Consider the following 25,773-nt stretch of genomic DNA (forward strand, 5'->3'; position numbering starts at 1 on the left):
TTCCACCCTACTCATTGACTCTAGTTTGTCTTAACTCTTTGTTCATCCACATATAGTGCCGTCGTAATTGGCAACTGGTTGGTGTCTATAGAATAAGATTCCAGAACTCCTTTGTTATACCACTGACTTATCATGCACAGGCTCTTGAAAACCTACCTCTTAGCAAAGCCTATTGCAATTCCACTCCTGTTCGTCTTGTCTAAGCAACGTTCAACTTTCTTGTTGATATGCTGGCATTATCAAACTCCACAAATCAATACATTCCTAGGGCTTACGTTCATTATAGAAGCTGTTAGCCATAGGGCACCTCATGCTTTTAGGTTTAATAAAGTCTTATGTTTATTGAATGGATAGGTCTAGACATGATTTCTTTCTTTTTTCCACTTTCTTAATTTGTTTATTTTTTCAGTCCTCCGCACCTCTTTAGAAATATGGCTTTGTAAGCAGCTAGGGCATACTTTAGAAGTCTGTTCTCCTCTGTTGTGCATTCCTTTCAAAGCCTGACATTGGTTTGTGCTTGAATCCATCTGTATTATTCTCCACTCTCACTCCCAACTGAAAGCTAAAAATGATCCGTATGCTTGTTGTCTTTTTAGTTTGAGCCTGTTAAGTCTGAAAAAATACTGTTTGCTTTTCAGAGGAATTGTTTGTGTGATGCTATAGAGCATGGGTACTTGCAAATATTTTCCCAGGGTCCGAAAGGTATGGTCTGTGATGTGACAGAGGGCTGCATTGATGCCAGCGGGGGGTGGTGGTTGGGTGGGGCAGATGTTGGTTGTAACATGGCTGTAGAGTAAGCAAAACATATACATCCAGTAGCTGAAGTGCACAATATGAAACTTGAAAACCTGGTAATAATCCTGGCTTCCCCACGTTCCCAAATTGTGTGATCCTAGGTAGTTGTTTTATTTCACTTTCCCTCCCTTTTCTACAATTGCATATAAGAGGACCTCAAAATACATGACTTTAGGATATGTGTTGTACAAATCCTTCTCTGTGTTTGATTTAATAAACCATAATTTTGCTCATGTGTAAAAGGAACCGAGGCCACCCAAAGAGTGCACAGTGCAACTGACTTGTCTCTTTAGTTAACTATTGGCATTGTTGTCCGGGTGGGGGGGGGGCATTAGGGTGGGTAGAATGAATGTTTCTAAATTCATGTTTGCAAACGATCACTTTTAAAATAATACTATTCAATGCATTGATATAATTTGATGTACTAAAGTGAGAAGGTTAAATTCACTTTTTGAATTTTGAAGAGACTTCATCATATTTTTACACTATTTCTGCAAGATCTTATTAAAAATGAAGGTGTTCCTAACAGTGCAGAGCTCCGTAGTTAAATCCCTTCTTTAACAACAATTAGCCTTTAAATAAATGATCTCCTGTTTGTTTACCATCTTTGTTTTGTGTCGAGTATACAGAGCCTAGGGCTGCTGTTGACCAGGGGTCTGCATGTAAAGGTCAATGAGCCACATGCGACCCCCGAGCCGTACTTTGAGTATAAATGTTATAGAGGGTAAAACTACCCGTTCTATTACATGCATTTGTCTCAGTGAACTCAGAGTTCCTTTACCATACCCAGGGATTTGCCTCCCTATTCTCCTCCAGGAGATTACAGCAATGTTTTCTACCTAAGTGGCAACTTGTATTGTAGTTGCAACTTGTTAATCCTGTTTAACAGGCTAAAACATGTTGAAGGTTCCAGTTACTGGTGAAAATCTTTGGATGAGTGTTTGTAATAGTATGGAAGCCAAATCTTACCTTCAAGCTTTCACAAACCCTTATTTGTAGAGTGTACGGTCACCAAAGGCTTCATGATGATAAAATTGACTAGGTAAATTGATAGTTTGTGGATGGACAGCGTACTGGGGCAATCTTTCATTATGACTCAGTAACTGATCAATATTCTTTTAGATGGAGTCTTTAGAACAGCAAAAGCAACAGCAGTTGGCATTACTCCAACAACTGGAACAACAAAGAATAAACTTGCAGGAGAACTTTCAGAAAGCTCAGTTACAAATGCGAGAAAGCTTTAGGAGAGAGTCTGAGGACCTAATGCAGCCAGACCTGCAGATGCTTAAGAATGTAGAAGTGCTCCATGGCAATAACGACAATATGCAACAGACGGTAAGTTAATCAAATGTGTTCTGATTCAACGACTGTGCAGGGATCTGGAATGGATAAAGGAAATTCTCAACAAGAAATGTGTAGCTTGCCTTCTCTTAATGTTCACACACTATTGTTATATCAGTGCACTTTATAGCAATTTTTTTGTACATTACATCCTATGCTGCAGCTACTAAATGGTCCCTTTCTGCAGTGCTATAGAAAAATGTAGTTAAAGGATAAGATAACTGGGGTGGCGGGTGGCTGTATTAAAAATGAAGATTTTTCCGTTGCTCTAGCAAATATTGCTGATGTACTCAAAATATTTGCTTCTGATGAATGTCTCTAACCTCCGATTCCTCACCTTTAGATATCCCCCAGGCACCAGATCGGATTCAAAGAATTTTCTTAAGCAATTCTTCACTGCACCAGTAGATGGAACAGTGCTGGGCCCATACCACCCTGGGAGTGATGTAGCCAGTCTTCTACTTATTAGAGCTATCCTTGTGCATTGACGACATCAGTCTCTGACCTTCTTCACTTTCTAGAGTGGATCTGGAGCGCTACTCCCAATTTTGTCTCTTCCAACAATTTTGAAATTATGCAGAGATATTGTGCTGTATCCCCGCCGAAACAACCGGCTTTAAACCGTGCAGAGACTGCTACAAGCAGATGTCCTTCACAGGCCCACTACAAAGTGCGACTTTGGTGCCCAGTCTCTGGTCACCACTCCAAATCGCCTGACCAATGTGTCCTAATGCATCCGAAGGCAGTTTGAGAACCAAAGACAAAGCTGTACATCGCTGAGCATAAGAAATAGTTGCAGTCTTTCCCCATGTCCTGCTTCAAGTCGAGGACCTGATCCCAGTCACAATGCCATTCCAGGAACCACTCCAGTTCCCACTCAAAATCTTCAGATGAGTCAAAGTTCTAAGCCAAGAAAGTCAAGTGGGACTCAACGCCATCCCGCCACTCTGATTCCAAAGAGAAGGCATGAGGGCTTCAACATCTGAGCTGCACTCCATCAATGCCCGTGCTGTGGAGCGGATACCTCAGCTGGTCCAAACACGCTCCAGGAATCCCAGGCCATAGTCAGCCCTGTAGCAAATCGAGCCCTTTAAAAACGGTCATACTGCAAATCTTTGGTGTGCTTCTGACTCCCTATGGTGCACATTCGAGTTACAGGGAGCCTTAGGGCCTCCAGTTGCGTTACCGCCAGTGGCTTCTCACCACAACATTATCTGTTCCTATGGGACACGTTACTGGGCCCATGCTGACCCTGGTGCAGACTTCCACACCAGCCCTTACAGCCACACCAGTTTCCAGGCACCTCGACTCTGACTCAACCGGTGCTGATAGAAATCCAGTGCTGACACCGATATCTGACCTGTATCGATGTTGTCCTGAATTTGACCTATGCTTCAAGATCACAACAGTGCAACTGGTTATTATGCAGCCTGTCTCTAATCCAGTGCCTCTATCATGACACATGGGCTTCATTCTCTTGTTAGTTCTGGCTCTGATCCTATACTGGGTTGGGGGAGGTCATCTAGGGGACGTGAATATCAAAGTCCTCTGGGTCTCCAACAGAGAGCCAGTTCCATATCAGGCTTCATGTGCTTCATGCCATTTGTTGGCCCTGAAGGCTTGCCCACCATCAACCAGGAGAAGACTGGTTAAGGATCTTTTTGTGGACAACAATACAGTTATGTGGCACTGCAACAAGCAGAGTGGTATTATGCCAAGCGGCTTTGTGTCTCTCGGGGGGGAGGGGGGGGGGGGCCAGAGCAACAGAACATCTTTCTAGTGGCCAACAACCCAGCGGGGTTCCTGAAAGGAAGGACCGATGAATTGAACAGACGTTGCCTGGCAGATCACGAGTGGCATCAGCATCTGGAGGTGGCACCTGCGTATTTAATCCGTGGGGAGAGTGCTGGATAGATCTATTCACCACTGCCAAACGTGTCAATGCTTTTTCAGTGGGGGCTCACATTAGGAGACTCATTCCAACTAGAATTGAACAAGAGACCCTTGTACACCTTCCTGTTGCTACTTCTCTTAACCTCAGTTCTGAAGATGATCAATAATCACTGGGCTTAAGTTATCCCTGCTCTGGGCCAATAGAGTGTAATGCCTGAAACTCCTGAGCATTGGCATCTGTACTCTGGTAAGGGTACCATTATCTGATGACCTCCCAACGGGAAGAGTCCTTCATCCGAACTTCCCCCAATTTGCACCTCCATGCCTAAGATTAAGCCTTGGCAATTGACTGAATTTGAATTGCTGTCTCATGTGACAGATGTCATTCTGGCTGCCAGGTGGCCCTCCATGAAATCCACCTATGCTGGGGTAATTTTATTGCCTGGTGTGGTGACCCTTATAAACTTAAGTTTTCAGACATTCTATTTGTTTGTTCTTTAGCCTATCAAAGCCATGCGGTGGTCACTGGAAAATGTTATTTGTCTTCCCTGTCATCGTTTCTGCAAAAGAAAAGGAAGGATGTGTAGAATTTCATCTCCACACCATTTTCTCTTATATTACCAGTAGGATACAGATCGTTATGCTTTGGGTTCAGTTCCACGCTGTTTCTCCCACTTGCCTGAATACTTTCTGCCCTCTTCCTCTTAATAGCAACTCAATCTTATACCTGCATTCTCACCTGGTTTTCCCCTTGATCCCTATTCCTCTCAGATCATGCTAACTGCCGCCCCCTAATCCTGCAAGCCCTCTATCCAACTGCATGAAATCTATTGACCTGGCCTCTGTTCCGGAGGCCTGGAAAAGGGCACTTGTTGTTCTGCACTTAAAAATAGCCCACAGGTGATCCCTGTAGTTTTAGTAATTTTAATCCCATTTCACTTCTCCTTTTTCCCATCAACCTGCTTGAGAAAGCTGTTAATTAACCACACTCTGCTTTCCTTGATTCTAATGACATCCTGGACTCTGCTTAATCTGGGGTTTGGCATTTTTATTGCACCAGGTCAGCTTTCGGCTAGGTGCTTGCTGTCCTGAGACTGCAGGTGGACCAGGACACTTCTTGAGCCTTAATCCTGATGTATTTGTCCACTGCATTCTATACAGGCTTTTACTTTCAACTCTTAGTCTGTCTTTTTTCAGTAGGAGCTCAAGGCTCTGCTTTTGCCTGGGTAAAAGATTATCTTCTCAATACATTTCAGGCTGTCTATTTGGCCTCTAACTGCTGTGAAATAAAAAAATCTTCCTTTCCGGCTTTCATGCTCCTCCCTGAGCCTTACTCTTTCTAATCTGTATGCTTTTCATCTTGCTCAACTCATCTGGCCCTTCGTTTGTAGTTTGTGAACTATGCTGATGACACTCAACTCCTGCTTTCCTTAGTGAAGGAGCATCTCTAATTTTCAAATTGTTATGATCAGATCGCTGTGGCACATTGAATGAGGCAAAACATTTAAATGAAATGTCGACAAAACAGAGATCCTTACAATCTCATGCCTTTGTGGCTCTTCTTAGGCCTCCTGAATTCGACTTTGCCCCCACCTTGGCCTCCTCTGTTGGTAATTTGGGCTTGCGGCCTTTCCATAAGCTTTCTTTTTCTGCTAATGTTAGCAAAGTCTTTTCTATATGCTTTACTGGTATAACTCTTACGCAAGATTCTTACCATTCTACTGGCCCACGGGCATCAAACGATTTTTCAGGCCGGCAATTTGAGTATTTTAGACTAATGTAACACCCTGTCTTTTGGCTCTCCTTCCATCATTTTACACAGGCTTCAGATCATCCAAAATGCTGCTGCTTGCCTGCCACTGGAGCCAACCAAACAAACTCTGAATCCTGCACTGGCTACAAAATAACAAACTGATCTTCTTTAATGGCATGTGCATTACCTTCCAGTGTTTTAGCCCCAAATTCTTTCATTATTATGAAATCTGTTTATTAGCATTTGTTGATATAGACATAACATACATCATGAATGTAATATCCCACAGGCAATGAGTCCGGTACTCAGAGGAGTATCCGCTAATTGTGAATGTGGTAAGCCGCAAGATCCAGCGCCACTACGAGGCGTGGATTGATGCAACCAAGTAAGTATCAGGGCCACCGCCCGCAGTTGAACAGATTCATGTAACAGCCGAACTTAGATAAAAGAAGATAGGTTAAACAACAGAAGTCCATCAGAAACAACAGCAGCAGGTTCGATCTTAGACCATACGACCCTCAGGATACCCCCCCCCCACCCCCCCGGTCCAACCCCCCCACAAACCCCGGCCCCCCCATCCCCCACGACATATCATACTATGAGAGGCAAATGTCAGTGTCCGCACATTCTCCCGGTTCGGTTAGGGCCTCCCCGTCAGTCCCCGGAGTGGGTCTCCCAGGAGTGGGTCTCCCAGGCTCACCTCCATTCCCTTCCCCACCAGGAAGTGGCTCCGCAGCATGTGTCCCACAGAGTCTCAGGGCATCCCCATCCAGCTGCATCAGGACCTGCACGTGTACGTCCCATTGACTCGCTATGGGTGTGAGTCTGAGGCCTAACGTTTCCTCTCGCTAGAGAGCCGTGCCCTCCGCCCCCACCCACACTAGCAAGGAACTCCGCCACGCCTGCGCCCGAGGGGGTTCAGTCGCCTTCCAGCGCTTGGTAATTAACCGCTTCGCCACAATCAGGCCCAGATCGAGGAAGCGACAGGCAACCTTCGTGGGGGGAGTTCTACGAAACAAGTGTAACAGACAGGCGGGCCAATCTCGCTGCGCCAGCGGACCGGCGCAAGTACGTAGCGCTCCATGCACCGTCCGCCAGTATGAGTCGAGCGCTGGGCAGCTCCATAACATGTGTACTAGTCCAGCATCCAGAGCCCTGCAGCGTGGGCATTCAGCGTCCGCCCGGTGGAAATAGCGATTAATGGAGTCGGGAGTGAGATATGCTCTGTGCAGTATGAAGTACTGGATTTGGCGAAACCGCAGATTCCTGGGGATCCGTGTGGGCCCCCGTAGGGTATCCCTCCATTCCTTGTCGGTCAGGGGACGGTCCAAATCCACTTCCCATTTGCCCCGTAGCGGAGACAGGTCCGCCGCCACCATCACGCGCAAGGAGGCCGCGAACCAGCGAATCATGTGGCCGCCCCGTCCCATGACGTGGAGGTACTGCATCATGAGGTGTTGCGCCGGTTCCTCCTGAAGAGCACCCCACCGACTCGTCAGCGTCGCGACTAGCGAGCGGTGACGGAGGAACTGACCGGCCGGTAACCCCGTCTCCTCCGCCAGCTGGGCGAACGGTATAAGCACACCATCGTGGTAGAGGTCCCCCAGCGTGCAAATATCCGCCGCGTGCCAGTCTGCAAGCTCTGCCGAGCGCAATATCCCTCGACCGCTAGGTGAACCCTCAATCGGCATGGCAGGGGCATATGGGGTGTGTGACCGAGTCAGGTAGAGGGCTCGCCGATAGCGCCGACAGGCCACCGCCACGAGAAGGGGCCCCGGTTTGGTCGCTCTGGCCGTCGGATGGAACAACGCGATGACATCCGTCAGGGGGAGCGGTGGCTCCACGGACGCCGTGTCGTCCCTTTCCCGGTCGGCCAACCACCTGGCCACCCATTGCAGCTGTGCTGCTAGGTAATAGTGCGCAAAACAGGGCATCGCGAGTCCCCCCTGACCAGTGGGGAGGTATAACCTAGAGAGCGCCACTCTGTGTCGTGCGGTGCCCCACACAAAATCCCGAAGGGAGCGCTCCAGGGCGGCGAAGAAGGACGCCGGGATATAGGTCGGCAGGTTAGCAAAATAGTAGAGGCCACCATTTTGACCAGTGCAATGCGACCCGTGACCGCAAGGGGAAGGGTGCCCCAGAAACGCATCTGGGCCCTGATCGCCGTCACCGCCCTGCCCAAGTTACCCTCCACCAAGTCAGCGGGTCGCCGGTACACCTGAATGCCCAGGTAACGGAAGGTGTCTGGCTGCCACCGGACAGGCACACCTCCCAGTTGAAACCGGGGGTCCAGGGTATCATCACGGAACGGGTAGAGACACGATTTGGCTGCGTTCACCCTTAACCCGGAGAGCGCTGCAAACTCCGTGAGAACCCGTTCAAGGTCCCCTGAGATATTCGCCACATCCCGCACGAAGATCAAGAGGTCATCCGCTTACAAGGAAACCTGGTGGGTGGCGTCGCCCATTGGAATGCCGTCCGTCAACACCCCCCGCAGGGTGGCTGCCAAGGGCTCGATGGCAAGCGCGAAAAGGAGGGGTGAAAGGGGGCACCCCTGCCTGGTACCTCGGCCAACCGAGATGGCCTTGGAAACGTACGGGCCAGTTCTCACCCGGACCACAGGGTTCTTATAGAGGAGCGCCGCCATTTGCAGAAACCCAAGGCCTAGTCCGTAATGTGATAGGGTTGCCACCAGGTAGCCCCATTCCAAGCTATCGAAGGCTTTCTCGAGGTCTAACACTAGACAGCCCGCCCGTGGCCAGTGCTGTGCACCGTGTACGGCAACACGGAAGAACCGGCGAAGATTAAGCGAGGTACTGCGCTTCGGCACAAACCCATTCTGGTCCCTGTGCACCAGCACAGGCACGGTGGGGGCCAACCGCTCCGCTAGGACCTTGGCCAGGATCTTGTAGTCGGTGTTGAGGAGGGCGAGGGGGCGATAGGACCCTAGATGAGTAGGATCACGCCCTGGCTTGGGGAAAAAGATCAGGTAGGCTTCCCTCATGGAGGTTGGCAGGGTGGCCTCCTCAAGGACCGTGAGATATAACGCATGCAGACGGGGCACCAGAGACTCCCGGTATGCTTTGTAGTATTCTGCCGGGAGACCATCCGGTCCAGGCGCCCTGCCAGAGGCCAATGAGGCCACCGCGTCCCCTATTTCCTCCAGAGTGAGGGGACCCTCCAGTGTTTCCTGGTGGGCATCCGGAACTGTGGGGAGGCCCGCAGCCCCTAAGAACAGATCCAGATCCTGTGCCTGCCGTCGCCCCGCCGAGGTATACAGGTCTTTGTAGTGTGCCGTGAGCGTCTGGTGGATCTCCCACTGCGTGTGCACCAGCGTGCCGTCCAGCCCGCGAAGGGAGGCTATTGGCGCATAGCCCGATTCCTGTCGGATCAGCCAGGCTAGCAATCGCCCCGCCCTGTCCGATGTGGCGTGGACCCGTGCCGAATGGGCAGCGTAGTTGTGGCAGCGCAACCTCTCCAACAGCGCAGCGTGGCGTGCCCGAAGCCGGGCCAGCCTGGTCGAGTCACGCCCACCACCCTCGCCATGACGTTCGCATGCCAGTAGCCGGGTCTCCAAAGCGGTGAGTAGCAACGTAAGTTGCTTACGGATATTCCCCGTTGCCCCCAGACAGTGTCCCCGCATGGTTGCCTTGTGCGCGTCCCACTCCGTCAACGTGCTCCCCGCCGTGCCCTCATTGAGGTCAAAGAACTGCTCGACCGCCGTGCCGAGCGAGGCCCGGAACTCCGCGTCCTCAAGAGCAGCCGGTTGCAAGCGCCAGGTGGGGATGGGTGGTCTCCCCGGGTCCCAGCGGAGACGCAGTCGAAGAGGGTTGTGGTCAGAGTGAGTCCGGCCCAAGTAATCCGCCTGGACTATCAAAGGGTCCAGCGACGGGGAGCTCACCACCCTGTCAAGGCGGACGTGAAGATCATGTACCGCAGAGTAATAGGAATAGAGCCGGTCAGCGGGATGTAAGGTGCGCCAGACGTCATGAAGGGCCCACCGCGACAGCCAATCAGTGAGGCTCCTCGCATTCGAGACCGCCTGTGTACTGCGGAGTGGTGGATAGGATCTATCAAGGCTCGTGTCCAGTACGGCATTAAAGTCCCCACCCAGCAGCCAAGGGAGACCCACATACGGGGTCAGGGCCACCGAGAGGCGATCAAGGAACGACGGTTGGTCAACGTTCGGGGCGTAGATAGAACCTAGGAGCACAGGGTGCCCATTGAGTCGCCCCCGCACCAGAGTGTATCGACCGTCAGAGTCGAGCACTGTCTAGGAGCATATGAAGGGTGTGCCTGCCCGTACCCAAACTAGTGTACCCCGAGCATGCGCGGAGTATGTAGTCCCGAAAATCTGTCCCCTCCAGCGGGCGCGCAGTCTGTCTAGTTCCAGCCGTGTCATGTGTGTCTCTTGAAGAAGGGTCACCCCTATCTTGTGCCTCTGGAGATAGGCAAAAACAGAATATCGGCGGGTTGGTGTATGCATGCCCCCAATGTTCCAAGTGACGATTGCAGTGTCAGCCATTGGGGTAGAGCGCGGACAACACTAGGTTCATCGGCCGAAGCGGGCCAGCCGGGGAAGGGGAGGGGGAAGAAAGACCAGAGGGACCGCCACCCAGATCTCCTGCTGCAAGAACATGGTGTGTGAGAAAACTGCAGAACACTGCAGAGTGTAAAGAGACAAAGTTAAAAACAATATGAATAAGTGGAACTCCATAACCACAGGGGCGAACCCCAGAACCGGGTATTCGTCCAAACATGTAAGGCTCAATTGCCTGTGAACTGGCTGGTCAGGGATGGGTTGGCGAGGGGCTAAAGAGCAATACCGTTGTGCCTGGCTTGCAAGAGCCCCGTGTTACCCCCGTCAGGGCCTCGTGCGTCTGTAGGGCCGCCATTCGCCCAATCGTGCCCCAGGGGAGTGCGTGTAGGGATCGCTGTCACCCCGCTCCCCCGCAACCAGAATAAGCCCGAAACCCCGGTCCCCGGCCCATGTGTAGGGGAACCCATGTTACCCCTCAGTCCCCGCAACCCCCATCCCACTCACAGAAATGAACAGGGCCCCAGAAGTCACAGGCCAGGGGACAGCAGAGGCAGTAGGCTTCCCCCCCTCCCCCGGGGAGCAGTACGGAGCAACCCGCCCGACCCCCAGGGTACCTGCAGTGGACACAATGCAAACCAGCAAGAGTTCACCCCAGAAGGTCGGCTGTCTGTGGGGTCACCTCCGGCAACACCTGGTCCTCCGGAATCAGGATGGACGGGGAGGAGGACAGGTCAGTCTCAGTGTCACTGTGAATGCGAGCCGCCACGTCCCCCTGGCTGCTCACAGACCCCAGGGTGGCCACTGCCTCCAGAGCCTCCAGCCGCTCCACACGCATCCTCTCCGGACTTGGCGCAGCCGGGGGACTCGGCCCCATCCCACCGCGTCGGTCCCTCTGTCTCCGCCGTCTCAGCCTCTTCTCTCTGCGCCCCATAGGCCCCGGTTCCGCGGGTCGGGGGCCACCATGTTGGCCCGTTTCCTCCAGCCAGTCCCAGACATCGGACGGGGCATCGAAAAATCGTGTCCCATCTTTCGTGACCACCCGGAGGCGTGAGGGGAACAGCAGCGAGTATGGAATGTGCAGCTCTCGGAGACGGCGTTTCACCTCCAGGTAGTTGCTCCTCCGCTTCTGAACAGTCGCAGTGTAGTCCGGGAACAACATCACCGGGCCACCCCCTATTGAAAGGGCTCCCATCTTCCGCGTCTCCCGGAGGATCACGTCCCGGTCCCGGTAGTTGAGGAGGCGAAACAGGAAAGGACGTGGCCGGGCTCCGGGGACAGGCTTCCGCATCGGCACCCTGTGCGCCCTTTCCACCACGAACTGCGGGGAGAGCATTCCTGGGGGCAGGATATCTCGTAACCAGTCCTCAACAAATTGCTCGGGTCGCCGTCCCTCCTCGCCCTCCACCAGGCCCACGACGCGTATGTTCTGGCGCCGAGAGCGGCCCTCCGCATCCTCCGCGCGGTCCTCAAGGGTGTTAACGCGGTCGATCAGATCCTGCAAGGTGGCGGAGTGATTGCGCACTATCGGCTGCACGTCTTGTAGCGCCTGGCCGTGACCGGCAACAGTGTCCGCCAGCCGACGATGATCGGCGTGGAGCAGGGTGAAGTCCACCGTGACTTTGTCGATTCGGGACTCCAGTGAGGTACGGGTTTGTTCCAGCGTGTTACTCAGTCGGTCGACCGCCGCCAACATGGCGTCCATTTTGGCCTCCAGGGTCGATGCGGGCGGCGCCGCGATCACAACAGGGCGCTCCGCCGTCGCAGCAGGGCCGTCCACCCTCAGTCTGTTCTCGGCCTGCTTGTTCCGAAGCCGCTCCATGGCTAGCTGCTGCGCCGATGGCATTCAGAGGGCTCAGTGATGCACGAGGCCGATCGGGGCTCCAATCACTACCAGGCGCCGTTAGCAAAGGGGGTCCAGCCCCGCCGCCACGAGTCAGGCCAGCACCAAGGGTGTCAGGGCGCAGGGCAGCGTCGCCAGCGGGGGAGGTGCACCGCGAACTGTAGACAACCAGTAGCCAAAGTGCGCCAGGTCGCACTCCGTCGGATCCGGAGCAGCCACCTCCCCGTGTCCAGCAGCAGACCAGTGGTCAGTCCCCTAGGAGCCTCGCCCCAATCCCGATCCACCGGCGTGGGTAGCAGGGTCACACCGAGGCCGCCAGGGTCGCCTCCGCCATTACAGTTATCCGCTTCGCCTCCGGGGGGCAGCAGTCGGGCACTCGCCAGGGGCCCGTCCCCGGCCTCACGCCTAGAGAGGGGTCCTCCACAGCAGGTCACTCACCGGGCCACCCGGCGGTGCGGGCGTCACGTCCCCTCCCAGCGCCGCCGGCCACAATGTCGTCCTCCTCCGTCCACCACGGCAGGCCCCCGATGTCCTGGGACTGTCAGAGTCACGGCGTGAGGGGTGCCAGCACAGCGCCGGCGACGCAGCAGGCGTCAAGCGTACCGTCGCCCCAGGGGGACCCCCTCGCAGGTCTCCAGTCCTCCCGTTGCCGGTCCGCTGCGTGACGTGCGGCCCAGCCGCCTCGTGGCAGGCCGCGGCGTGGGGTGATGCGTGCGGCCGAACGCCGCTTCCAGCACTCTCCGCGTTGCCCTTCGGTCAGATCCCCAAGGGGGGCGGCACGCAGGCTGAGGCCGCCCCCGCCGCCACCGCTCGATTCACCGGGTGCCGGGAGCTCACGGGCAGGGACAGGTAGTCTTGGCGGCCCCGCAGCACACTCCGGGCAGGATAACCGCAGGAAAACGGCTCCGTTGCTCGGGAGCCTCACTCGGACGCAGCCATCTTGGCCGCGCGCTCTCTAGCGCCCCTAGCCCCAAATTCTTTCATGATAAATTTCTCAATTACCCACCCTTCATGCTTGCTTCTTTCCTCCAAGGCTGATTCCTAGTTTTCGCTGCATCCGGTCCGTCTGAGGGGATTTTTTGGTTAGGAAGTATTAAAAAAAAGTGATGGATAGAATGCTTGAATTAATCTCAGCCACTGGTAATTACTCTGGGCTGCATTACAGTCCATCGTTATTTTGCACACCCTACCACCTCAGTTTTGACCCAGCTATATGCACATCCGTGGTGACCCTGCTTCAATTGAAGCAGTCCTGTCCGAATTGGCAGGCCAGGTCCCACCTTGAACCGGAACACAACCCAAGACCGGTCCAACCATCCATCACTTTTTCGTATACTTCATTGTCATCCCCTAATTGGGATGGATATACACAGATGTGGTTTCTATACTCATGGCCTCTGGAATTAAGCCATACCTGGATGGTGAGCTGTAATAAGGGTGAAACTGGTCCTGGGTTGTTTGCGTTCCAGTTCATGAGTGGGCTGGACTGTTCCCATTGGAGCAGGCTCTAGACTGATTTTCATATTGCTAGGTCCAAACTGAGGTGGCTTAGTGTGCAAAATAACGATGGACAGGTATGTGGCCACTGGGTAGAGGTTGAGTATTCAATTATTGTTTGTGTGTGTGTGTATATGTGTCAGTGTTTTTGGTTATGGCAGCCAAGGTTTGGTATGCCATGCTATCGCATTTCAGATATTTTGCTAAATGTTCATAAGGCACTGAAAACCTGTCTATTTTCCAGCTAATTTGTCCTTTTTGGCTTAGTTCATAATTTTGAATCCCTCCGCATCAGGATACGTTTTAGGTAATCGCATGCTATGCAAATTGCTTTACATTATATTGTATTACAGTAGAGGACCCTTTTAAGGTGAATAGTCCTACACCAATATATTCTACACACTGGTCAAGAAACAGCCCCATAAGGGTCGTGAGCCCATTCCACCAGAGCTAATGTTGCGCCAATGGGAGTAGTGCGAGGGGTGCATAGTCTAGATAGCTGCCAGGCTGTGCTGTGTGCATTGGTGCATATGTTCATGAAGCACTACTTCTGTGACAGCCAGGTCCAACAAACATATCATTTTACCTGATCGTCCGCAGGATATTTTGGTCTTAGTCTGGTTCCCAGACCCTTCACCTTTGGCAGGTACTGCTGCGGTATCTATGCAGAAGAAGAGGATCTGCAGTTAAGTACCCATCAAAAGAACTAGTTACCTACCTTTGGTAATGCTCTTTCTGTTGGGTACTCTATCTAATCGCAGGTTCCTCACTGCTCCCCCACCTCCTTGCTCCGTGGAGTGGTCTCTATTTAACATCTTAAAAGGACCCAGGGGCGCGAAAAGAGAAAAAGACAAGAAACAGACATCTGTGTACAGGGTGGCACTTATATGTAATGCCAATCTGCCACTTCCTGGGTTTTATGGAGCTAGCTTGGTGACGCACAGCACCACCCATTGGCTTTGAGGATTACCACTGAAGAAAAGTCTCCAGATCCAGTCTGGCACCTGAAAGGGAGGATATTCTAAAGGAGAGTAGTATGCAGTTAGGTAAAGTATCCACCAGAAAGAGCATTACCATAGATATCTAACTTGTTCATTAGTCTCAAACTGTTTTCCATGCAATAATCAGTAGATTTATCAGCACAGTTTAACAAATATGTTTGAGGCATATGAGCTGCTGCAGTCACATTATTGCATTAGATCGCCGCCTAGTGTTGGGTCCGGATGTTGCATGTTGTTGTCTTGGAAGAGTCTTCGAGATCTCACGAGATAGGTGACTCCTCCCCTGGACTACAGTGCGCATGGACAGCTCCTCCATCGTCAGATTGTTTTTTTCCGCCCCTCGGGCCCATGGAAAGGCCCCCCTTCAAAAAATGCCCCCAGTGTGGTGCTAAATACCCACACACGGATCATCACCCGGTGTGCAACAGATGTCCATCTCCGGAGCATACAGAAGAAGACTGCTCAGCCTTCGCACTCTTCCGTTCCAAAAAGACAATCAGGATCCGAAGGGCCCATCGACCACCGATGCATCGACAAGCAGCAGCACTGGCACCGAACGATATCTTCGACACCTCGGATGCCGAGGACTCGGATGACCTACAGCTCGTCACAGTCGTAGAATCGGACTCCGATGACCCAATCCCAGCGGGGCAGCACGTGAGTACCGATGCCCCTGTCCCAATCACCCCACATAAGGCTTCGGTCAAGACCTCGCCACAAGGCCTTCGTCACAATCAAAACATCCCTTCGGAAGCCCCACCCTCGGGCCCAGCTCAGAAGATAATAGAAAAGCCTTCCGGTAGCTCGGGACCGAGCAAACCGTATCTCCCTACACCAAAAATGCCTTCGGCGCCGAGAAAAACACATACGGCACCAACTCCGGCGCCGAAAGACTCGACCGTTCCCAAAAACGTCGAGCCGAGGCATCTCGAGCCGAAAACGGTCGATCCCAAGAAAAATATCGACCCGAAAAAGTTAATCGGCCAGAAAAAGACTAACGACTCCAAAAAGGTCACCGAGCCTAAAAAACAGATCGAACCCAAGAAAACGGTCGATCCGAAAAAGGTAGTCTAAGTCAAGAAAGCTACCGAACCGAACAAAAACAAGGTTCCCGAGCCAAACATGTCGAAGCCTACAAATCCTTCGACTCCCAGTAAAAAACACCAAAAATCTTCGGTGCCGAAACCACCAAATACAGAGGAGGAGCTGTTTTTTCCGGATCCTGTCGATCCAAAACAGAAAAGAATCATCATAGACCCTAACACAGGTCATGTGGTGCTCCACAAGAGGAAAATTCATCCTGCCTTACCCTCTCCTATTCCTCTAAAAAGGAAGGACATTGCTACGTCTCCTATTAGGCCTGTTACCCCTCCTCCTCTCTCTCCTATTCTGCCTTATGTGCCATACACAGCCACCATGCCTCCACAGCCTGTTGGGGACCCAGATGAGGACATAGATAATGATCCACAAGACCCTTATGAAGATCCTGATGACACAAATCCAAACCTGGACACATGGGGAGACCCGTATTCACCAGACAATAACACACCTCTTCTAGACCCCACACCATATCCTTCAAAACCATCCCCCCCTGACGACACCATTGCATTCCATCAGTTAGTAGACAAGGCTGCTAGTTTCCACTGGGTAGATATGCATGCTGACCCTCTGGAAGAGGATTTCTTGCTGGACACCTTCCCAACCACAGAAAGAAGTGTCCGCACTTTACCCATGCTCAAAGGGGTTTTGAAACATGCACCAGAAATATTCAAAGACCCCATTAGGGCTAGAATACTCAACCCTAGACTGGAAAAGAAATATAGAGCAGCACCCTCCGACCCTACATACATCAAGGGTCAACTACAGCTGGACTCTTTAGTAGTAGCCAATGCACGAAAAAGGGCTAACTCACAAACCACTGGCGATGCTGCACCACCAGAAAAAGAATCCAAACTACTGGAGGCATCGGGGAAAAGGGTGGCTTCACAAGCAGCCAACACCTGGAGAATAGCTAACACACAAGCATTGTTAGCTAGATATGACAGGGCACTATGACAAATTAGAGGAGCTGCTACAACATCTCACTGACCCATATAAACAACAGGCAAATGATCTTATCCAAGAAGGAAAGTTCATCACTAATGCCTCAATAAAGTGTGCTCTAGATGCAGCTGACACAGCCTCTAGAACAGTCAATACAAGCGTGATGTTAAGGAGACGCGCATGGCTTCGCATATCAGGTTTCAAACCTGAGGTGCAGACCACTATTCTCAATCAACCACTTAACCAAGATTTCCTGTTCAGGCCTGAAACAGATGTCCTACTAGACAAAATGAAAATGGATACTGACACCGCTAAATCTATGGGTGCACTGCTGTTTTATCAATCCAAACGTTCCTTTCGTAGATCCTCCTATAGAGGTACAGGGAGAGGGAATAATACACAAACCTCTCAACCTTTCCAAACTACCTCTCAAAGCACATTTCACAGAGGCAGAGGAGGATATAGAGAAAACAATACTAAAGGCAGAGGTAAAGGTAACAACAACAACCGTACCTCCACCAGTCCCAAACAGTGACCTCTTACACCTGCCTCCAGACCACTTAACACCAGTCGGAGGCAGATTATCGCAGTTCCTACCTGTCTGGGAAACCATCACAACAGACAGGTGGGTGAAGCACATTATCCATTCTGGTTACGGTCTAGAACTTACATCTACCCCACCCAACATACCACCCAAACACAGACCAATGTCAGAGGAACATACCATACTATTGCAACAGGAGGTCTTAGCAATGCTACAAAAGCACGCTATAGAACCAGTTCCCCTGCAGCAACAAGGAAAGGGAGTTTACTCTCTCTATTTCCTAATCCCCAAAAAAGACGGCTCCCTCAGGCCCATTCGCGACCTTCGTCCCCTCAATCACTATATACACTCCGATCATTTTCACATGATCACACTCCAACAAGTACTACCACTACTACAGCAAGGCGATTTTCTCGCCACGCTAGATCTAAAAGATGCATATTTTCACATACCTATTCATCCCGCACACAGGAAATACCTCAGATTTGTAGTGCAGGGACAGCACTACCAATTCAAAGTCCTACCCTTCGGGGTAACAACAGCACCAAGGGTGTTCACAAAATGCTTAGCAGTAGTGGCAGCACATCTAAGGAGACAACATATTCATGTGTTTCCATACCTAGACGATTGGCTGATAAAAGCTAAATCACATCACCAATGCCTGCAACACACTGTGACCACAATCCATCTATTACACAATCTGGGATTTTCCCTCAACTACCCAAAATCCCATCTACAACCCTCCCATATACAGCAGTATCTGGGAGCAACGATAGACTCCACAGTAGCAAAGGCTTACCCAGCTCCAGCCAGGATACAGAACATTCAAGCAATGATCCTAAAATTCCAACCTCAGACTCTTTTGACAGCAAGAGTGTTTATGCAACTCATAGGCATGATGGCGTCTTGCATATTCATAGTCCCACATGCTCGGCTACAAATGCGTCCCATACAAGAATGCCTAGCAACACAATGGAACCAGGCTCAAGGGAAACTAAAGGACCTAGTGTTGGTAGACAGTCGTACCCATCGCTCTCTGCAGTGGTGGACCACACAAAACCTTTCAAAAGGACGACTGTTCCAAGAGCCAGTTCCACAGGTGGTGTTGACAACGGACGCATCACTCACAGGGTGGGGAGCCCATCTACTTCAACATACAGTGCAAGGTCTATGGACACCGCACCAAAAAATACACCACATAAACTACCTAGAATTACTGGCAATCTTTCAAGCAATGAAGGCTTTTCAAAAACACATAGCCAACAAGACTGTCCTAGTCCGGACGGACAATATGACAGCAATGTTCTATATACAGAAACAGGGGGGGACACACTCTCTGCAGCTATCACACCTAGCGCAATGGATATGGAGAAGGGCCATTCCACAAAACATCCATCTTCAGAACATCTCCCAGGAGTAAACCACCAGATTGCAGACCTATTGAGCAGACACAGTCAACAGATCCACGAATGGGAAATTCACCCAGAAGTCCTACTCCCATTCTTTCAAGCATGGGGACACCCAGACATAGATCTGTTCGCCACAAAAGAAAACGCAAAATGCCCATCCTTCGCCGCCAGGTTCCCACACCCGCAGTCGAAGGGCAATGCGATATGGATGAACTGGTCAGGCAGATTTGCATACGCTTTTCCGCCAACCCCACTCATTCCATTAGTGGTACGCAAACTAAAGCAACAAACACTTACGATGATCCTAGTTGCTCCCACATGGGCACGACAACCATGGTACACAACACTCCTAGAACTCTCGGCCGTCCCTCATCAACGACTACACCTCTCTCCAAAACAACTCACACAGAACCATGGAGAGATACAACACCCAGACCCCAATCAAATGAACCGAGCAATCTGGCTCCTGAAGTCTTAGAGTTCGGATACCTTAACCTGCCTCCTGATTGTATGAATATCATCAAAGAGGCAAGACGTCCCACTACCAGAGCCTGTTACCCAAACAAATGGAAAAGATTTGTTATTTACTGCCAAAATAATCCAATCAATCCACTAGACGCTTCTGTCCAAAACATAATTTGTTATCTGCTACACTTACAAAGATGTAATCTAGCATATTCATCTATAAGATTACACCTAGCCGCTATTGCAGCATACCTCCAGAACAGACAACACGTGTCTCTTTTCCGCATACCACCTATTAAAGCATTTATGGAAGGGCTCAAAAGAGTAATCCCTCCAAGAGCTCCACCTTCCCCAGTCTGGAATCTTAACATTGTACTTACTAGACTTCTGGGTCCACCCTTTGAGCCTCTACATTCTTGCGAATTACAGTTCCTAACCTGGAAGGTGGCATTTCTAATAGCAAGTAGTTCACTCAGAAGAGTAAGTGAATTGCAGGCACTAACAATTCAAGAACCTTTCATGCAAATACACCAAAATAAGGTAGTTCTCAGAAAAAACCCTAAATTCCTACCAAAGGTCATAACTAGTTTTCACATTAACCAATCAATTGAGCTACCTGTCTTTTTTCAAAAACCACAGTCAGTAGCTGAAAGAGCACTCCGCACACTGGATGTCAGAAGGGCTCTACTCTACTACATAGACAGAACTAAACCATTTAGGAAGACAAAACAGTTGTTTGTGTCTTTCTGTCAACCTCATAAGGGTAACCCTATCTCAAAGGCAGGGATAGCCAGATGGATAGTTAAGTGCATACAAATATGTTATCAAAAAGCTAAACGCACATTAACTATTCCCCCAAGAGCACATTCCACACGCAAAATGGGGGCATCCATGGCTTTTCTAGGGAATATCCCCTTAGAACACATTTGTAAGGCAGCTACATGGTCTACCATACATACCTTCACTAAACACTATTGTGTTGATGTGCAAGCCAAACAACAAGCTTCTGTAGGTCAGGCTGTCCTTAAAACACTTTTCCAAACTACTGCAACTGCCACCGGTAACCACCACTAGAGGAGGAACGGCTATACAGTCTATGCAATAATGTGACTGCAGCAGCTCATATGCCTCGAACGGTAAATGCTACTTACCAGTATGCATCTGTTCTTGGCATGTAGAGCTGCTGCAGTCACATGCCCACCCTCCTCCCTGGTCCCGAGCACAGTTGCAGTACTATCTTACTTGGATACATTTACATGGACACCTTTCTTTTCTATTACTATCCTCCATCTTTGCCACAATGGCCAAAACACAATCTGACGATGGAGGAGCTGTCCATGCGCACTGTAGTCCAGGGGAGGAGTCACCTATCTCGTGAGATCTCGAAGACTCTTCCAAGACAACAACGTGCAACATCCGGACCCAACACTAGGCGGCGATCTAATGCAATAATGTGACTGCAGCAGCTCTACATGCCAAGAACAGATGCATACTGGTAAGTAGCATTTACCATAGCTTACGTTGCCAGGATATTTCCTGTTGACACTAGATTGCTGCTTGAGGTTGAGAACTCCCTGGCATATTCGTTGGCTCTGTGTAGTTGCTGTACTCATCAGAATTAATGGATAGTGGTGGAGACATGGGAATCCTGCAAGAATTTGCAAGGGATGAAGAAATACAACTTCAGGTCATGCAGGGACAGCAGAAGTTAGACTAATCGGGGCATTTTGCATACCACGCAGGGGTGCAGGCAAGAATTCAAGTTGTCCTCCTTTTTATTTTATTTCTGTAATTGTACCATTTTTAAAAACAACGGTTTTAAATCAAGACTAACATGTAACTGTCCATTCAGAGCAAAGCTGTTGGAAGTCCGGAAAGTGAAAGGCTCAAAGAGGATCAACATCTAGAGATAATTCGTAATTATCAGCAGCGTCTTATCGAACAAAGCAAGTACGTGGTAATTTCTAGTAAATTTCGCCAAAAGCATTCCGTTTTTCACATTGCAGCATGTTTTTTTAATTGTATTTTTTTTATATATATTTAGGCAGCATCAGCAATCTGTTGAAAAGGCCAGAAAACGACTTCAGGATTATCAGGATATGCTGAGGAAAAGATATCCTTCTTTATCTACTTCTTCAGTGGACCCCTCTACTGGCCAGCTAAAGGAGGCCCTTTCTGTTGGCCAATTACCTGGAACCGCTAGAAATGTGCCATGCAAATTATCCCCAGGAACAAAATCCCAATTTGAACTTGTTTCCTTCAAAGAAAATGTAGAACCTGGTCTCTTGAACACTGCAGTTATACAAAGGGACTCTGAGCAGAGTTCCCATTTTCTAAGGCCACAGGTGTGCCCTAGCGAACCAGCAGATCAGTTCCAGATTTGTCAGAATGATTTTCAGCAGATTCGCCAGAGGCTTTCTTTGGAATCTGAGGCAGTTTTTGGTGCGTTGAGGAACCAGCCGGACTCAGAAACCAAACAACCACCACCTTTGTGCAGCCATCTTGAATCTGGTGCATTGCCTGAATCAAGTACCTCATTTGGGTCACAGTTGCAGACTGATTTGCAGCTGATACAGCCTAGTGTGCACAAAGAATATTTTGAGCAAGATAAAAAGCCGGTTGTAAAATTCTGTAAAGACCAGTATCTTCTAAAAACGCCCATAGCTGAGAACTCTGCAGAGGAGTTAGTTCCTGATTTCCCAGAAGTTCCTAGGACTACGCTAGTTTCACCTGAACCAGTTGCCACTTTACAGCTTCAAGAGATACCGCCATCTCTGATGCATTCACAGCCTAGATCTTTGCTTTATGGACAGCACATAGAGAAAAGAGCAGTTCATGAACCGCAGACACTGAATGGATATTTCCCTTTGCCTCCTTTTTCTAACCCTTTACAGTATCAACAACAATTGTTGGCTTCTTCAAAGGAAATCCAGACTCAACAAAACCACCTGAAAGAACTACAATTGCAGTTGGACCAGCAGAGGGAGTTGCTGCTGTCTAGGCAGAAATTGCAGGAACAAGCTCTGATACAAAAACAGAATGAGTTGAAATCACAGATGCAAAGGCAACAGGAGGCTTTGTTTGATTTTCTTCAAGACAAGCAGGTATATTTTTAATTATAGTTGGTTGAAGCTTTAAATGTATTTTGATAAAATGCCTAAACAAATTAAATGTTTGGTTGATAGGGGCACTGCAGAATATTTAAAGTATATTATTTTCAGATGGCCATGTCTTTCTTAGACTTGTACGTTTTTTGATCCTCAAGTGAGTCTTACCTTTTAGTACTGGTCATGAACTTTCTTGCTTCTCTGTTGTTCTCACTCTTGCATGTCCGGGCATGCAGCACTTGAGTAAAAGTGCCATTCACATACATTGCCCTGGCACCCCACCCCTCAAAAAAGGGTAAAAGCACTGTACTAGAATGCCAAAGGTCCAAGGCACTGATGGACTTGTGCATAAATTCTGTTTTCTGTGTCTTTCCCCTCCAATTCCAATCTCCCACCCTGCAGCTGCGTTGAACTTTTCAGTATTTTGTTATATGAATTGCTTTTTACTAAGTGGTGTGGCCGCTTAACAAAAATACTGTCAAGTGGTAGGCCAGTCCCCAATTGTCTATAAATCTCATCAAGGTGTTCTAACTGTCCAAGATAAGAGCTTATTTTTAAATGCCCCTACCACCTTCCAAAGGCTAAACAAAGTCCTTGCTGAGCTGAAGTCTTATAGGGCAGCAGATCTTGATGATATTGTTGTCTATAGTTCCACCTGGCGGGATCACCTGATCCACTTTGGAAAGGTCCTTGAGGCCCTGCAGCATGCAGGACTTACTGTCCAGGCAATCAAGTGCCAGATAGGGCAGGGCTCTGTTATATACTTGGGCCACCTTGTAGGAGGAGGCCAAGTTTAACCCTTACAACCAAAGATCCAGACTATTCTGGACTGGGAAGCTCCAACGACCCAGGCTCAAGTCAAGGCATTCATTGGCTTGACAGAAGGTTTGTGAAGGGGTATGGCACCGTTGTGACCCATCCCCCCCCCAACCCCCAACTGAATTGCCCTCAAAGAAACAACTAAAGAAGGTAAACTGGACAATGAGCTGTCAAAATGCTTTTGACACTCCGAAGGAAGCAATGTGCGCGGCACCCATTCTAAAGCTTCAGATTATACAAAGCAGTTCATCGTGCAAACTGATTCCTCTGAGCATTAGATATACTCAGTTCTATTCCCGACCAGTAGTGATGGCCAGGACCGGCCTATTGCTTTTATTATCAGGAGGTTACTCCCCAGGGAATAGCGTTGGATTGCCATTGAGATGGAAGCCTGTGCAGTGGTTTGGTCCCTGAAGACTGACCCCAGGCCTCTAAGGTGGCTGATGAAAATGAAGGGGGAAAATCTAAAACTGTTTAGGTGGTCCATCGCATTACAAGGTATGGACTTTACAGTGGAACACAGACCTGGGACTGACCATGCCAGTGCAGATGTCCTTTCCAGGTTCTTCCACTTAGACATTTAAGACTATTTTGGAAAAGGTTAGTCTCGTTCTATTTTGTCTTTGGGAGAGGGAGATGTGTAGGAAATTGCCCTTTTTATCATGGTAACTCCCACTTTTTGCCACTGGTACGACTGGTGTGCACTGGGTCCCTGCTAAACAGGTGCCAGTGCGCGCTCCCTAAAAAACTAGGTAAAACAGTCTAATGGTAAAGCAATTGCCACACACTTTAGCACCCCTAGTAAGTGATACCCCTGGTACCTAGGGCCTGGGTACTAAATAGGGTCTGGGTACTAAATAGGGTCTGTCGGGACTGCAGCATGTATTATGCTACCCTAAGGGACCCCTTTTCAAATTGCATGCAGGCTGCCATTACAGACTGCGTGTCCTGGTGTAAACCAGGAGTGAAAACATGACATGGCACACCCACTGTGTGCCATACCAAAGTCACTGCATGTAATATATGTAAGTCACCCCTACAGCAGGCCTTTCAGCCCTAAGGCACGGTGATTCATATTACACGTGAGGGCATATCTACATGAGCAGCTATGCCCCTGTGGTGTCTAGTTGAATTACTCATTATTCAAGAATGAGGAAGCCATCTTAAGTACATGTAGTGGGCACTGGTCATTACGATTGTCCCAGTGACACAATGCCTTCACTAAAACCGATGGTGTTTGGTATCAAACACCTTGTCTTAATGAATAGGTACTGTTGCCAGTACAAGATTTATTATGACATGCACCCAGAGGGCACCTTAGAGGTGCCCCCTGAAAACCCTGCCACTATCTAGTGTGCTGACTGACTGGTCTCATCCAGCTTGCCACCACAGACAAGTTTCTGACCCCCTGAAAGTGAGACCCCATGCACTCTGAGGCCAGAAACCTGCTCCGGAGAAAGGTGTACACACCTCCTCCAACAGGATGGCTAGTGATTTAGTATATCAAGGCCAGGGGCTTCAAAGCCCCTGCCACTATTAATATGTAACCCTGGCTTCTCCAAGACCTGGAAGATCCCACCCCCTGCCCTGAGGCCCATTTGGCACCAGGAGAGGCGGGAAATTAGCTATGCAAGTAGGCGTGTTGCACCACTACGCTAGTCAAACTCCTATGGTTTGCTGCCTAATGTGCTCCATGAAAGAAGAATTCCACCATATTGTTATTGCGGGAATACACAACTCTGGGACAGGGTTATGCCCACTTCTCACAGGAAGTGGCCCTATAGGGGGGTGTAGTGACCACAAGGGTAAGTAGCCCATTGGCTGCTACCCTTCACTCCTTTTAACACCCCTAAATTCAGTATGTAGGAAACTGGGTTTTTGTTGCAGTAGTGCCCATACTTTGTGCCTGGTATTTGATGCAACTTTGCCTGTAGAGCACTCGGTTCCTGCTAGCCAGGTACCCAGTTCTATACCCAAAAACAAGGTAACTGGCCAATTGGTCCCCAATTGGCAAGGCCTTTAGCTCCTCTGTAAGTTCCTAGTAAGTGGTACTGCTTGAACCTAGGGCATAGATGCTAAAGAGGGTCCCTCAGAGTTGCAGCAAATCTTGTGCTACTCTATAGGACCCAGCAGCAAACTCTTGCAGCCAACTCTTGCAGCCTGTCACTGCAGGTTGCGTGATGTGGTGCTCTAAAAAGTGAAAACACGACATGGCACACACCAAGTATGCCATATCCCCTAACACTGCATGTAATATTTGTAAGTCATCCTGCCATGTCCCCTAACACTGAATATAATATTTGCTGTTTTTAAGTGAGGATAACGGTCAGCATGTTTCATGCCCTAAGATGTCAGAGATTTTTGTTTTCTGTAGGTGGTAGTGTGTGGTCTGCCCTCCTTGATGGATATCAGTAAATCTAGGAATGGGATATGGGACCCTGAGATACTGCTAGTGAATCTCAAGAAAGGGTTCAATTTATTCACCCAAGCGCAGAATTACTTAAAGGTGTCCAAGTTGCCTTGCCATAAGACGTGGGTATCGTTGATGTAACGTCGCCAAATGATAGTATTGGCAGAAAAAGGGTTTTCATCTGTGAGGATGTACAGTGTCTCAAAATGTACCATGTACAGACAGGCAAGACTCGGGGCAAAGGTACTGCCCTACTCCAAAGACTCCAGATCCGCATCTTCTGCCCACTCTGTATCCGACGACCACGGCTCGAGTG

At 49.7% G+C, this 25,773-nt stretch overlaps 1 protein-coding gene across 3 annotated transcripts in view; it reads left to right on the forward strand.

Moving 5' to 3' along the window:
* Positions 1 to 25,773, forward strand: part of CEP295 (centrosomal protein 295) — a 510,218-nt gene that overhangs the window by 135,862 nt on the left and 348,583 nt on the right. For 2 of the 3 annotated variants that reach the window (XM_085621392.1, XM_085621393.1), the window contains exons 17-19: positions 1,918 to 2,130; positions 20,974 to 21,071; positions 21,166 to 22,225. In XM_085621392.1, coding sequence (XP_085477518.1) covers positions 1,918 to 2,130; positions 20,974 to 21,071; positions 21,166 to 22,225 — 1,371 coding nt within the window. The remainder of the gene's footprint in view (positions 1 to 1,917; positions 2,131 to 20,973; positions 21,072 to 21,165; positions 22,226 to 25,773) is intronic. The other variant, XM_085621394.1, reaches the window with a different exon arrangement.

This window comes from Triturus cristatus, chromosome 8 (genome assembly GCF_964204655.1).
Source record: "Triturus cristatus chromosome 8, aTriCri1.1, whole genome shotgun sequence".
Taxonomy (NCBI): domain Eukaryota; kingdom Metazoa; phylum Chordata; class Amphibia; order Caudata; family Salamandridae; genus Triturus; species Triturus cristatus.